The sequence below is a fragment of the Sceloporus occidentalis genome, unplaced genomic scaffold (genome assembly GCF_023333645.1).
Source record: "Sceloporus occidentalis isolate IW3139 unplaced genomic scaffold, rSceOcc1.0.p SCAF_26, whole genome shotgun sequence".
Classification (NCBI taxonomy): Eukaryota; Metazoa; Chordata; class Lepidosauria; order Squamata; family Phrynosomatidae; genus Sceloporus; species Sceloporus occidentalis.
The window spans coordinates 1,448,254-1,464,728 of NW_028317006.1; the positions used below are offsets into that span (position 1 = coordinate 1,448,254).

Below are 16,475 nucleotides of genomic sequence, written 5' to 3' on the forward strand. Positions count from 1 at the left end.
TAAGTTAACCGGCTTCAAAGATGTTCCAAAGAGGAGATGGAGGCAGACTGACCAGATTTGGAAAAAAAAGGTTTGGAAATCATAAAATGCTGCTTGTACATATTGCCCAATAACTTACAAAAAACAGCAAAAAAAACATAAAAACATTGGGTATTTCTAAACTCAGGACAAATAGTAGAATCTATTTAGCTAGTTTTTTTTACTTCCTTTTGCAGGTGAGTAAAAGATTTTTCAAAGTCATAAAAGGTGTTTTTTTTTTCAAATTTCCACCATGTTTTATTATTGTTTTTATAGTAAATAAGGTGATATGATCAAAACATATGGTATCTGAAGAAAGCCCATCTTGCCCTGAAAAACACAATATATAACATGTGTGAGTATACTAAATGGGTGAGGAGAAAATTACAGCTGAACACAAGCACCGCAAAAAACAGCCTCGGTCCCACAGGGTACAAAAAGAAAAAATGAGCCCGGTCCTTAAGGGGTTAAGTTACTGGAATGTCCTTTGCAACCTCATAACAACAAGGTGACCTATAGGTCTCCAGATAAAGAATGTTTATGGACACAAAACAAAACCCACTTTTGATGAATGGCAAACTGCTTAAGAACAACACTAATGCTCAAATACTAGTGATCTTGATCCACAAGATCCTCTTGGAAACATAGTTCACAAACAATAGTAATTACAGCATTCACTGTAATCCACCAAGTGACACTAATTAAATAATCAAGAAAGCTGCTCAGTGTGACGAGCTAAATGCTTGAAAAATGACCCAGCGCACCAACCAACGTTATTGGCACCCAAATGAATACATACTGTATATTATGTCTACAAAACAAAGCAAGAATCCAGCGCATGCCCAGCAAATGCAATGAAAAAACACCTAAGGCATAAATACTGGGGATTCCATCATGCTATATGGCCATATATTGCTTAGCCTGCCACTAGTTAGGTGAGTCCTGTCTAACTTTTCATGGCTATATAGTGCCCAATGCAGCTGGGAGACAGTTCCATTTATCTACCACCCTCTCAGTGAAGAAACACTATAATAAACATACACATGCTAGTAAATGCTGGGATTTTGTGGTTAAAGATATTCTCCAATGTGTAATTTAAGATATCTAATTTCAGGGGGTGCTGTATTGTCCACGTTTTGTGCTATCACTAAAGTTACATTTAAAAGAACACTTGGTTTTAACTCTTTAACTTGATCATCTTGTGTAGTAGATAATAATGATAAGGCTTGACTGGTCCAGTATGGTCTTACCTGTGTATATTATTTACCATATGTTAGCAATACTTTATAAAGGCAGACAAAAAAAGTGGAGTTTAGGAAATCAGTGTTTTAAGTGTTCTATACCAGGAGACTAAAACTCTAGGGTGCCAAGGAACCAGATCTCCACTAACCTGTTTTAAAGCAGGGCATTCAACTGTAAAAACGGCTGTGGTGTTTCATTAAAATGCCATATTTAATGTGAAAGTATGGAATAAAAAGCTGTCTCAATAAGAAGCCAGCATGATCAGGTAAGAGACCAACTCAAGTTTAGTGAGAGCTGGAACTGTCCCGATCATTAAGTCACTGAGAATCCAGAACCATTTAGCAGGAGGCTGGAGGGAGATCCTTAAGGCTATTGTTTCTACGATCCTTACCATCAATGGATTTTGCAGGTTCTAATCACAGGTAGACGGGGTTGTTTACATTGTGAGCTTATGGTCACCATAGGTAGGAATGTGAAGGTAACAAAATTCACAATCTATGCAGATCACACATCTCACACTCATTGTTTAGCTGCATCCAATGGAAACATGACACACGGGCAGGAAGTTTGGAGATCTGCTCCAGTACACGCGGGAGGAAACCCACGGTGGGCAAAACACGATCAGCCCATGATGCAAAGCCAGTCTGCCAGTAGACACAACAACTCCCTCTGCCCTGCGGGATCCTCCCTGCTGTCTCTGTATCCAGAACTGCCTCCCAACCCAGCGCTATTGGTCAGCCTGGGAGTCACGTGTCCCTGTAATCTGCAATCTCAGGCTCTGGGTAGAGTTCCAGAATTGCTGTGAATGTTTCCCGAGCAGCCAATATTCGGAAAGATCCAAGGAGGAGCAGGAAACCAGATCCTCGTCTCGCTCTGCATGGTACACGTCTGGGAAATCAGATCCAGCTCATGCGGGTGACCATGCTTGGCTTTCGCTCTCTTAGTGCCACTTTGCTGAGTTTCTGGCTCATTTCAGCTGCACATGGTAAGTGAAGAAGATCTTGTGACTTTTATTTTGGGAACAGGGGTCAGTCCAGGTTGCATTGACACCTCTAGACATGATTCACACACTTGTCGATCAATGGATCTCCTGGCTACCTTCTGTGGCCAGCATTAGCCATTTAAACCCAGCCATATCCGGGATTTGTCTACCTTCTGTATTTAGTATGTGCTATTTGTCTTAAACCACTTTCGCTTGTGATGTATAAATTAACCCCGTCCAGGCCACTTGTTGCCATTTGTGTCTGGGTGATTTGCAGCAGTTAACTGATTGCCTTAATGAGTTTGGCAACAGCTAAGTGTAAATATTTGCTGGTTACACTTTAACCGCCTTTACACCGAATTACCTTGGGATTACCTGTTAAACCCTTTATTGAGGTTACTGCTCATCTTTGTCGTCCTGATCTTGATTTATTGTAGTTTGGGTGCAATGCGCTTGGATTCATTGAATTACGGAAGGATTTCGTGTTAAATTGTAGCGTTTCGCATCCCTGGCAACTAATTGGGCGTTGCGTTATATGGGAGAGAGAATGAGATCATGTTGGAGACAGGCTGACCTACAGGAGCTGCTTGCAAGCAGGGACTTGATGTTCCGCTTAGTAATATGACTCTGGGCCGAAACTATTTTTATTTCTCAGTATTTTAGATCAGTAAAGCGACGGGGTAATTTCATTTTCCTGCGGAACTTTTTGTTAACGTGCGTTTAATCTGAGGATATGTTATTGTGTCTGCTCTGTGGCCGAATCCAATTATCATGGGTAACATTGTTTGTCTAGACTCCGGCATTGTCTCAAAGCTATTACTCTAGTAATGATTCTATTTATACCTTCTTTATCCTAGGATTTACAGATCATATGCCCTTAGACGTAAAGATGTGGCAAACAGGTTATGTCTTCTAGGGGACCGGGTTGCTACATACAAGGGTGACCACGTCTGCGGTTTATTTGAGGACACGTGTGCTTTTAACGTGTTTCTGAACAGCACATTTAAAGTACAGTCCACCCGTATGTGGCATGTATAAATATCATACATATTATATTCCACATACCCCAGCGCCTTACATGAGCTGATCAGCAGTGTTGGAAATATATCCTGACAAAAAAATGCCCTGTGTTGTCGCGTACCGATTACCCCTTTTCTGCATTTACTAAGGTAGTCACAAGAAATAAAAAATGATGTCTCCAACGTCAAGCAGCTCAAACAATATTTTTCTCCTTGAACATAAAATCATAAAATACAATGATGTATAATAACTTTGTTTCATCTCACTTTGCTCCAATAAACTTCCTTTGTCTGCAGATGGAAACAATTTGTCAGTCATGTGATATTTTGGGTGGTTTTTCCAGCTTCGTCATCACATTGGAGTGATTGTTTATGGCAATGCTAATGACGTCCATCCTTCCATAGACTTTCATTACTCAGAGTGTCCGACTGGTTGATTGGGACTGAGCCATTCTGTTATTTGCCACAGGCAGGGTGTTTGTCTAGTAAACTAGTAAATGTCTGAAAACATAGTATGCAAAAACTTGTACTGTATTGTACTGCTTCCCTGTACATCCCCACACACATAAAAACACATCAAACAAATGAAACGGCCCCTAGACAAGGACATCTTTTCAAAGCAGCTTATCGTATCTCATAGCATAAAGGCGTGGGACGTTCGTGGTGCTGGTAGACCCCCCCTTACTGCATCCACCACTTCTGGGTACGTGTCATGTTCTTGCGCGTGAAGATGCACACATGATGGCAAAGGCACAGACCTCACACTTAATAAGGAGGAATAATCACATAGATCCAGAGATCATGAAGCTAAAATGGCTGCTCCCATGGACTTTTTATTGTCATGGCCGTACTCCACCCACCTGGTTCTTTCCATTACCTTGTCGCGTGTACACAACCTGCCACACAGGAAGCGCGGGTGTGTCTAGTGTGTCCACACTACCTCCTCAAACATAATAACACAGAAAAGACGCACACAATGCATTATACACTCTGTGTGACTGGCATTCAGTGACACTTAGCCGGGGACTTCCGTCCGGCTTTCATTTCTCTGTTTATTTGGCCTGTTTCTTGGGCTCTGCTAAAGTTGCTTGTGACCCTGACCTTTGGTTTGTGGCCTGGATTTTCTGCCACGGCTTACCCATTTTCTCTACCTTTTGCATCTTGGGCTTGCTACCCGGCTGCCATCAGCAGATGGTATCCACGCTTTGCACTTTATGTTTTATTTAATATAAAGTAATATAATTAGAATTTATAGAATATAACAGCATATCATGGAAAAAACCTTGGTTCATGCAAGGTAATGACCCAAGAGAACATGGACAATTGACCTACATCTCACTGCATGATGGACAATGGAATAAAGATGTCAGTATGAGGTTCTTAAGACGTCTAATGGACATACAGCCTAGAGCTGGCTGTACTATTTCAAAGCATTGCGGACAAAAAAAACCAAACATTTTAAAGGGCATTGATCTAGAAAACAAGAATTGGGCGTACTTACTGTAAATTCCAGAACAAAATAGGAGATCTAGCTTTAGGAAGATAAGAGGCTCTATCCCCTCCAGGGCCAAATAGACTACAAGGCATATCACCCAAACCAACAGATCTGTTCAGCGCTCACCTACACCATTAATGAAAAAAGTATGCAGCCTTTATGACAACAAATTGCATCTTCCTATCGCTGCTTTTCTGTGAGATGGCACTGCGAATATTTGTTGCCCAGTGAAAAGAACTTAATATAAGTGAATGTAAGCTCGCAAGAGAATTTATCCTACCAAATCTGCTGGCGCTATATAATTAAATGTAAAGTAATATATGTGATATTCATTAGGAATATTGCCTGTCACTTTAAGGTCCTCTGGCTGTTCTGCATTTGAAAGGCGACACAAAAACTCTGGACTTGTATACAAGGTGGTAGATCGAATTGATGATTCACGCTGTTTGATTTCCTTTGTCGATGTTCCTTTTTTGAATTCTGGTAGCAAATTGTTCCAGAACCATGTGTTGTTGCGTAATACACAGAGCCAGGGTGTAAACATGGTGAAACATTGGACTGTTCCTTTTAGAGTGCCAGGAAAAATAAGTTTCTCTTCATTTCCAAGAAACTGATGTGGGGGACCTTGGATATTTTAGACATCAAAGAAAATAATAGAATAATTTATATATATATATATATATATATATATATATATAATTAGAAACAGGCTTCTAAATTATATATAAAATTATATATATATATATATATTTTATATATAATTTAGAAGCCTGTTTTATGAATGGTGTTAAAGAATTTACTGTTTCGCCTTTTAGATCTTGTGTTATCTTCATACCAAAGAATGTTATCTTTTTATTATTTGTTATTATAAGTCTATTGTGTTGTACATTGATATATTTTGCATTGTATTTTTACTTGTTTTTCTTTTTATGTTTAATTTACATTCTTTGAAGTTAATACCTTTTTATTGGGCCAACGTATATGTGGTTACATACGCTTGCTTGATGGAAACTCAGCTCATGTGACTTTACATATTTTTCAGTGTTGGCCCAATAAAAGTTAGCATGGAGATTAAACAGTGTTTACATGCTATACTCCAACTCCCTTTGAACTCAATAATGTCCCATACCTTGTTTCATTGTTTTGATGTGCTAATAGGCCTTTTGTTAGATATGCTCAAAGGACTGGTAGATTTTCTGTGATAAAGGTCTTTCATACTGGGTGGGGGTCTTTATAGATCTTGCACAATGGTAAGGCACATAGCGACTTTAGCAGCTTGCAGGGTTCAGCGCACTACATAAACGTGTATGTTTTGAGCAGGACGGAGATGGATTGTAATGCTGTCTGATGGTGTAGTCGGTAATTAATTTGGGTAGCATTAGCAGGGATACACAAAGTATCTGTTCAAGGACACCAGTGTCCGTGGTATGATTTGTGAAGGTCCACAGAACATCGTTAAATTGTCTACCGCATACCCCATTAAATGTCTACCCCTGACCATTAAGATATAATTTTAGTTGAGACTGTTTAAATGAGGAGCTGAGACCGCTTTTGGAACACAGCTGGCTCATGAACGGTCAGAGACTAGTTTGTGCAGTGAATACCAGGGCAAAGCAAAAGAGGGAAGTGAGCATCGGGAGACAAGTTATGTTTTTTATTTTATTTTTTTTCTTCCCAGCTCTTAAGGAAACAATTCCGCGAATGCTTTCTTAAAAGGTATAACAAAGCTTAATGCCACTCTAAGTTACTGTACTCCTTTTGGTGGACATTAAGAATCCTTTGTATGAGTGAGATAGGGAGATACAGTTAGGACAGCAAATGATTATTTCACCAGCTTAGTCTGTATGTAGACCATATCTCTAAAGCAATTGCATTGATTGCTAAATCCACAATCAATATTTAGGGTAAATCAGCCTCGGAGTGGCCTTCTGGGAAGGTGCCTGATGGGCCAGTGGGACACGTACCATTACTGCCGCTCCTGTGAAGCTGCTCTTACACTCACAGTGAGATGAGGTAGCTGAAGGTCCTTCAGTGATTTATCATGCCAGAATAATAACACTAAGAATACCCATAGTTGGTAAAGAAATGGCACATATTTAGTAGCCGTTCTTTGTCTCCTCTGCTAATTCGCTCCCTTCATTTCTCCAATGGAGATGCATGAAAACCTCCTCTCATCCTTAAATAATAAAACAAAAAACTTTGGTCCTTTTTATTGTCACCCCTTCCCCCAATATTGCACTTTCACATTCCTTATAGTAACTTCTCGGACTGACACCCAAAGAAAGCAAACATGACCCGTATTAAAAACAATATTTTATGTTTAAATGCCGCAGACTGACTTGTCTATTTTTAGTTTGGTGTCTGACATGTCTTTTTGGGCAGTCAAACACAATATATTGAAAGGCCTGAAACAAGTATAACAAGTAGGAGAGTTATTTAAAGATCTTTCATTCAATGTAAAATAAATTGTTCTATGTACTTTCTATGTCTGTGTGTATAATATTATATATATATATATATATATATATCAGTGTATGAATATGCTTTTGACTCTGAGGCATTTACCAAACTTTGCCCCTAAAAAGCCCCTTTGCTGCCTTCCCTTTTTCTACTGATACACCCAACTGCTTCATTATCTGATAGTTCAACAAATTCTTTTAACTCCTCTAGGATTATGTGTAACAAAATATATTCGAGTGTCCAGCTTTCCTACTCTGCTTATCATGAATTTCCCAGTAGCGTAATTGGGAATGTGCCCAAACTCATGTTTTAAGTGGTGCAGAACGTATGCAAAGGTTGGCTGATTAATGGCCTTTTCTCTACCGGTTTTCTTTCCCCTCATGTTCTGTCATTTTACACTTGTGCATCACCAACAAATTCTTTTTTTTTTTTTTTTTTTTTTTTAATTTGCTTTCAATGTTTTTAAAACATGGGCCCCATTGGTGGTCTTAATGCCTAAGGCACATGAAAGCTAAGTTTGGTGCTTTAGATAAGAATTAATGCCCACCTGGGATAATTGGAAATAGTCCTCAGACTACAATGATGATATTGGGATGCCCAACATTACATATCATTACATTTATTTATAAAGCGCGGACAGATTCCACAGTGCTGTTACAGTAAGTTTAACAAAATTTCACAAACAAAAACACATACAATAACACACTGGTGCAAAGGAGGGGAGGGCCCTGCTCGTGCGAGTTTACGATCTAGTCGGAGGGGGAAGTGAGACAATAGGAGAGGACTGCTTGGATTGGGATGAGTTGATCTGGTTCCGATGATGTGTTGAAGCCGCTTTGTGCAGTGGTGCTTGGTATGTCGTTTCCTCTAGTGTAACTCTTAACTATAGGAAGAGTCCACTGAGGAAGAGGCCACAGCAGCTACATTTCCAAGTGAGGCCTGGGAATTTATCGGGCTGCCTCACAAGTGGTCAGATAAGGTGATTGCTTACAGGGTATGGAGACAGGCAGGCTAAAGACATACCCGGAGGAAAACGGGGGTAACAGCAGGAGATGAGGGGTTCAAATGAAATATGTTATGGTCATACCTGTAAGAGAAGAAGATATGGCAGACATTAGTAATTGCCAGAGGAGTAGTTTGATAAAAGCATGAAGACCAGGGATGGATGTCTGGATAGTCCAGTGTAACTCTTAACTAGCCACTTGGAGTCCACTTGGGGAGAGGCCACAGCAGCTACATTTCCAAGCAACATATATGCGTAAGAAACTTTTGTCAGGGCTATATTTGAGGCAGTGCTAGAAAGGCAACTGTCCAGGACCTAAACCTTACAGAAGGACACTTGGCCATTATGCCTCACTAAGGTAGTGGCTGGAGAGCTTGTGGGATGTCCAAAAGCAGAGACTTTTCCAGGGTCAATTAATTTGAGCACTTCTTTCTGGTATATAAACATACCCGGGAACGCTCTGGTTCTCTGGGTCAGTCTCCTCTTCCTCTTGGTAGACAAATGGTGCGTGGCCAAGTCCACTTTCCACTAAAGGTTGTCTGGGGCTACCCACATGCTGCTAGACCCACTGAAGCCACTTAGCCAGAAGAGGGAGAGCTCTGAGTAGCCTTAAAGTATATGTTTCTTTTAATTGATATATGTATTATAAGTTTTTATGACTTACAACTGTACCTGAAAGTAGATACTGGTATTTGATACTGGGCCTAATACTAACTTATACACGTATTACAGTATTTGGGTTTGGATGTTAAAATAGTTGAATGGCTAAGGCAATGGTTGAGAGATATGACACAGAAAGTTGTAGTTTATAGTGAATATCCAAAGGATAGTTACTAGTTAGTTGTAACTAGTGGGGTATCTCAGGCATCGGTGCTAGGACGCTAACCTTTCAACAGCTTTATTGGCTATATTACGAATGGTCTAAATGATATGGTTTTTTGCCGATGTTACAAAGGTCTGCAACAGGGTGGATTTAGCCGTATATATATATATATATATATATATATATATATATATATAAAATATAAAAAAATGTTTAAGTAAATTAATCAAGAATGTTGCAGCAGCCGTTTAATGTTGATAAATGTAAAATAAAGCACTTGGGACATAATTGCTAATTTTGCTTCCACTTTAAGATGAACCAATTCTTCAGTATAGTAATACTTTACCATCATAGCGTGACACACAAACAATGTTCCAGTCAAGTGAAAGTATTTGTCTATGAAAAGATATGTTAGGCAAAAGCAGCTGCGACTGTTTGCTGTTTACCCCATATTACAATTACCCCAGTGAGAAGATACAGCTGTCATGTGTTAGTACAGTAAGGAAACTTAAACATGTATGGGACAGCCAGGCATAAATCTATCCAAACACTTTAGTTATAATGATATAATGGCCATGAACTTGTCACTGTTTCTTTGTGTCAGATGAGACACTAAAGTCTTTTCTGTTTGCTATGATAATATTAGGGCCAAACTTTCCGTTTAGCAAACTAACCGCTTGCTTTGTGTGCCAGATTTTTAGGGACAGAAAGTGGTGTAGTAGGTACAGCTCCATTAACCCACAACCCTACAGGAGAGTTGAAACCCTATTGAAGCTCTCCTGCCAACTCTCCCTTTAGTAAAATCTAATGTCCCTGACACCCCATCTAAAGAAGAATGCGTATTAAAGTTCTCTGTACTCAAATAACAATAATGCTCTTGCCTGACATAGAATAGGCTGCCATCTATGTCCGTGATCTGGATGTTCTTGCCACTGATTGGCTGTGTGAAACAGTCAATCAGTGGCGACAAAGTGCTCCCATTTAGGGACATCTTTGTATCAGTCAGTCAATAGCCTATAAAAATATAATAAACGTATGTTAAAAATACAATTGTCCTGTAAGATAGGTATGTGTGGTCACACCACCACAACTAGGATATTGTCGACCAGCTCTGTCATTGTAATGATATATAATATAATGAGGTTTATTATAGGTCATTTCTTATAGGTAAAAACAGTTTTGACATTCTATTTTAGTTGCCAGGTTCACTTTCTGATGTTATGACAGTTCTTGTATAAGCGTGAGTGCGTGTCACATGCTGCATTGCCCAATCCATGGTATCTCCACCCAGAGTAACATCTATTCTTCATAGGGATGTAGCCATTCCCTGTTTAGGATGAAACTCCCCAGCTGTGTGATTCCACCTATTGTAAGGAAACTCCTATGAATATGCCCTATAATTACATTTATGTTTAACTGTGACATTAAATTTGATGCTAATTTTATGTTCACATATTCTAGCAATAAAGTAAAATATTTCACCAATCTAGCTAAAACATGCTTGTTGCTTGTAATACTAGAGAGTCAAAGGCCTAGATATAATGTAAGGAAGATTTACTTTACTGAATAGGTGGTAGATACGTGGAACAGCCTCCCAGTAGAAGCTGTATAGTCTAATACAGTAAATAAATAAACAAGCATGAGATGTTGTTTAGTGTTGCTCTTTGTTTATCAGAAGAAGATCAATCGCAGTAAAAAAACATCAGATATGTGCACCTAGCTGAGATTTTAGAGGGCTGTTATGGGAATATAATAAACCCCTTTAGGCAAGACTTTAAGATCAATAAAAGCCAGTTGAAATTAAATTAAGCAATGACACTAACAAATTAAATAATTAAAAACAGAGTTTATATGATTGTGCCATCAGACTCCCTTTTTACGGACTATGTAACCACCCCAGTATTACTCTCATTTGGGAGTTGAACAAAAATGCGGAAGACTCTGAGGCTTCTGTCCCCCTCTCTCTGTTGGCCTAGTTGTTCCCCATTTATTAAACACAGAACCCTGCAATGGAACCGGCATAGATGGATAAGTGTTGTAGGATTTTCTTTTGTCATCAGGTGGCAGGGGCGTACCTAGAGAATTTGGCACCTCATACAAAATACTTACTGATCCCATATGGTACAACATAACTCCTATCACTCTATACTGAGCCAAACATTGATGGTGGTACAGCGTAACCCCATCACTATACACTAAGCCAGACATTGACAGTAGTGTAGCATAACCCCTATCACTATATACTAAGCCAGACCTGTGCCACTCCTGCCCCTCAACACTTATAGCATTCATTCACTCACTCATTCATTCACCTTCCTGCATCCCCTTACCTCACCTGCAGATTTTACTGGTCCAGGGGCCGACCAAGCAGCACTGGGGCCTTACAGATGTCTATGCGGCCCGATGGCCCAAATCTTACCACTGTGGTGCCCGCGCACTGTTCGACGACAAACTCTCTTTTCACGTCAAGGGGAAGAAGGGACCATTTGTGGTGTAGGTTTCGAGAATCTCAGTGGGCTGCTTGGAGAAGTGTTTTTTAGAGGCTGTAAACAAGTATTAGGTTATACTGTGTTTAAATATCAACTATTCACTTCTCAAATCAACCCCCTACCTGCACCCTTCCATCCATTACCAAATGGGATTTGTGTGGAGAAGACTTGATGTTCTAGAATTTAGATAGGAATATATTCTGAGCACTGATTCATGTAATGTTCTCTTAAAAAGGAGAAGACTTTAATACAAGCATTATTTTTAAAACAAACCTATGACTTGCCTTATTCTGCTACCTTAATGACTTGTTTTTTCATTTTTTTAAGGAGATTTTTGTGAAACAAACATATGTTTTAATGGAGGAACATGTTTATTTGGTCAAAAAATTGATCCATTTTGCCTTTGCCCAGAAGGCTATACTGGTTATCACTGCAACGTGACTGAGAAAGGTAAGCAGATCAACATAAAATTACAAGACATATGGGCTTTGTCCTTTTACTGTTTAAGAAACCGAACTAATTAGCTGGAACTTGGTTCTACTTGATCGCACTAATGCAAAACTTGGCTGTAATAATTTGGTGAGTTAGTGCACAGCCCTGCCAAGTTATCCCAAGTTGGGTTGATGTTTTTTTGGACTCTGTCGGGCCGGATTGATGGTAGGTTACCCCTGAATACAGCTGCTTGTGTTCTGCTATTTGTCATTGAACTCAGCAAGGTTTCTTATACCGTGAGGCTCTGTCTAAGTAAACATTATAATATTGTGGTTGCGTAGTATTTATACTGAATAAAACCAATAAATAATATTATTAATAATTAAAATATTTGTGGGTCTTATTTTAATCCATAGCTGTGTAGTGCTTGTTTATGAGTACTACATTACAGAAGATATAGTCTAGTGCAATTTTTTTTGGGGAAAGCACACTAAGTATGTATCTGTATGTATGTGTCTTGACAATTTGGGCAGAATTAATGGTATACTTGGTTATATCACTCTACATATTACTAATATATGTGTGTGTGTGTATATATATATATATATATATATATATATATATATATATATATATATATTTATGGGATATAGTAGCTAATAAAGCGGAATCTATTAAATCCTGTCAACCAGTCATCTAAGCTGTGAATGTTCCCACTTGCTAGGCCCTTGCCACCCAAATCCCTGCCAGAACAATGGAGAATGTGAAGTGCTATCCAATTCTCGAAGAGGTGACACCTTTGCAGCATATTTCTGCAAATGTCCATCTGGATATAACGGAGACCACTGTGAGAACAGTAAGTAGCGTGTTTTTTTTAAATGCATGTTCTCAACATGAAAGGGTTGGAGAGCTGTGATCCAGGTCATACTGCTTAAGTCATGACCAGTGCTGATTCAGAAAGGATAATTAATAAGCACGCAGTTGGTAAGAGGGGCACCAGCGAAATAGCAAAATCACCCGGTCACGGTTGCATCAGCTGAACATTTACCGAACGTCCAGTTTAAGCCATTATTGGTGTAAGCAGACACATGCCAGTCAAAATCACCTGTAGATATGTCCAGATATGAAAGCCACATGAAATGGGCATACCTGCATCTATGTTAAAGTAGCAATTAAATAAAAAATGTAATTAATCTGAAATTATTACTAATTAATTATTAACTTATTATGATTATAAAAGAGGAATTACTTTCTGTACACAATTTCTTCCATTTTGACTTGATTTATGGTTCTTTCAAACAAGAATTGCTCCCCCTCACACCAGGTATAAGAATGTACTGAAGTATTTTATGTTGACATATAGTTTTGAGACAAAGTTTCTATTTTGCACAAAAGTAACTTGACAAAAAAACATTGCCTTTTTAACCATTTGTCCAGCAGTTAACCCTTAAACCAACATGCCTTCATCATAACGTTTATCCTTTTGCATCCTAATACTCTTCTGGGGGAGAGTTAATCGCAAATGAAATGTAGATCTTCAGGTGTAATAAACCAAATTAGTACAATTTACAGCAAGTTTTCATCTTAAGTTCTTCTACTGATACATAGGAATTACTTTGTTGACAAAGTGATTGTTGACTGGAGATATGTGTTCCTCCTCAGCTCCTTAACTTCTCTGTACTGTATGGCGAGCCAACCCAATGAGCTTCTGCTGCAGGAAGAACTTAGCCAGCCCTGTATAATGTATAGTGAAATCAGTCAGCTCTCTTCGAAGTCTCCTAACACGTTAAATCATGTATTATATACAGGGCCTTCGAATGTTGGCCCTTCCTAATGAACAGTAAAGTGAGATAAAACACACTCTCTTGCCAACTCTCCTTTTTAGTGAATAAACTCCATGACTACAAAGTCTGACTAGTTTCCTTCCAGCTGTTTTCCCAGCATGTTCAGTTGCTTCTCTTTCCATAAATTTCAGGAGCACACTATATCTCAAACATCTCTTGAACATTTTTTTTAAAATAGTATTAATACTGTTGTAAGCATTTTTCTTTGCACGGTATGATTATATTTTTGGATTCCAGACATAAACACGCTAAGGAACATGAATCCATAAATATAGCAAGCCTTTGGTTGGGTGACTCATCACAAAAAGCTTTCCGGAAATGTCTTTGGACTGGTTTATGAGAACATTGTGTCACGTTCTGTGAATTACATCCTAAACTGAAGATATTTCAAGGTTCAACAGGCTGGATCCACATCTATAGAGCTATTCGTTTTGACCTATGCTTTGACCAAACTGTTTCAGACGAAAGAAGAACTAAGGCTTTGAGGTCAATAATGCTCTGGGATCATAGTTTATTTTCATTTTTTTTCAACTATATTTACATAGTTTTTTTTTAGAACCATCATACTGCCATCATTTAACTAACATTACAACTTAGAAATAACTATTGTAACCTAACCCAACCCATAGCTGACATGAGAGTAAAACAACATGTTTGACGTTGTCCAGGCATTCAGTATTAGTGTGAATGTATTTACATATGTAGATAATAGATTTAGTGCCTGAAGCAAGAAATCATTTATATATATAACGTGTGATGCTTTGCAGCTTCGCACCCAACCCTAGTGGCCATTCTAAGTACTGTAGGCTTGAATTAGTGATGAATTGGCATCGGGTTGAGAGGAAGCTAGTTGGGGCTGGGAACGGAAGAAATTTTGTTGCCAGCGTATCACATGTAACTGATTATTATGGGGATTTTAGCCCTTTGTTGAATTGTGCCAGGCACAGAATCCTTGTGACAAAATAATCGTTTGCGAAACAACGTTATACATGAGAGGCTTGCAGGAAAAGAGATTAGATTTTACATTCTGAGGAATGTTTTTGTTTAATTTTCGACTAACGGTTGCTGAATAACAATCCTCGATTGCTGTGACAACCAGCAGTACTTGAGTCAGCATAATTTGTTATGCGACATAAGACCTATGGCTCACATTAGGGTCTGGGTGCTAGAAATAGACCATACAGACATTGATTACTGTTGCCCTCACATATACTGGATATAATATATATATATATATATATATATATATATATATATATATATATATATATATATATTATTCTCAGATGCAAAATACATATTTTATTAGGACAAATGTATTGAACTGTAGAATAGTCTACAGGAATATAGAAAACTATAGAAAATCATCGTATCCCCAAAGAACAAACCAAAACTGTCAATGTTGCTCATGTATATATTATTTTACTCCTAAGCAGTAGCACATCAATCAGCCTCCAGCCAAAGGATATAGTAACTGTATAAAAAAACAAAATCCCCTTTAAAAAAAAAATAGTATAAAGCCACAAAAAATGTTAGAATATAGAAGAGTTCAACAAACTTAATTAAAAAAAAAACAAAAAAAAACTTTCATTGATGTATGCTAATCCATCGCTTTTGTGAGCTTGGGGAACATAATAATCTGAACTAGTCATAATAATTGAAGAAAACAAAGTGATCGCATTTCCAGAATACCCATGAAGGGATGCTCTTGTATAGGTTCTGTGTTAACATGTGTTAACATGTTACATGGAAGCATGCTTGCCCTTATTTTGACGGGAAGTAAACCGTTATATACTGGTGAGATGCATCTTTGTTACAACTGTTCTAGAAGTCCTTCATCCTGGGTACATTTTTGGAGAGCTTCAGAATCAGAAGTGATAATAAATAGTATTCTACAATTAACATGATAAATAAAATAAAAATTGTGAGTGCAATCATTTTTGAGATTGTAGAAGGCGGAATACCCATTGTTTATTACAAGTGGGGCAAAAATCTTTCTTGAATGAAAAGATGACAAATTTTGCAGCAGATCAACCATCTATTTACATTCATAAAAGTTCAAGCTTATATTATGGTATTTATGGAATCTCACAGCAGAGAAAGAGCAGAATTTTTTTCTTGTATATACTTTGATATAATTTAACTTACTTCGTCTACTGTTACTTTAATATGCACCTGAAAAAGGCATTTATATTAAGAGTACATTTATATTAAAAGATTAATTTTTACCAATTATCAATGTGCAAAAATGTTGCCAACATAAGCGCGTTTGTTTTTTCCTGTTTAACCTCACCGATTTGCAGAAATCTCCAGAGGGCTTTAATAAAGAATTGTGCTTAAAACCAGCTTTCCGAACACAAACTCCATTCGCTTAGGCTTTTCCTGAGCCTGGTAATAATCCTGAAATCATTCCGGTATGCGCTGAGGGCCATAGGAGGACAAACAGATTGAACAGAACTTTATGACTCAAACATTCCACATCGTGACTACAAAATGTAGTCATTAAAAACCAAAGCGATGCCAGATACCTGTGCTTTCATACCCTGAGTAATCATTACCCACTGTTTCCATGTCTACAGAGATGCGTCCTCTTATCTTCCATACTCTGTTTTCTGCGTACAAGAGGATATATATATATATATATATATATATATATATATATATATAT

At 38.1% G+C, this 16,475-nt stretch overlaps 1 protein-coding gene across 1 annotated transcript in view; it reads left to right on the top strand.

Moving 5' to 3' along the window:
- Positions 1-1,517: 1,517 nt before the first annotated feature.
- LOC149300007 (lactadherin-like) overlaps positions 1,518-16,475 on the top strand; it is a 32,472-nt gene continuing 17,514 nt past the window's right edge. The window contains exons 1-4 of the mRNA XM_089485499.1: positions 1,518-1,525; positions 3,100-3,263; positions 11,859-11,981; positions 12,688-12,819. Of these exons, the coding sequence (XP_089341625.1) occupies positions 1,518-1,525; positions 3,100-3,263; positions 11,859-11,981; positions 12,688-12,819 (427 nt within the window). The remainder of the gene's footprint in view (positions 1,526-3,099; positions 3,264-11,858; positions 11,982-12,687; positions 12,820-16,475) is intronic.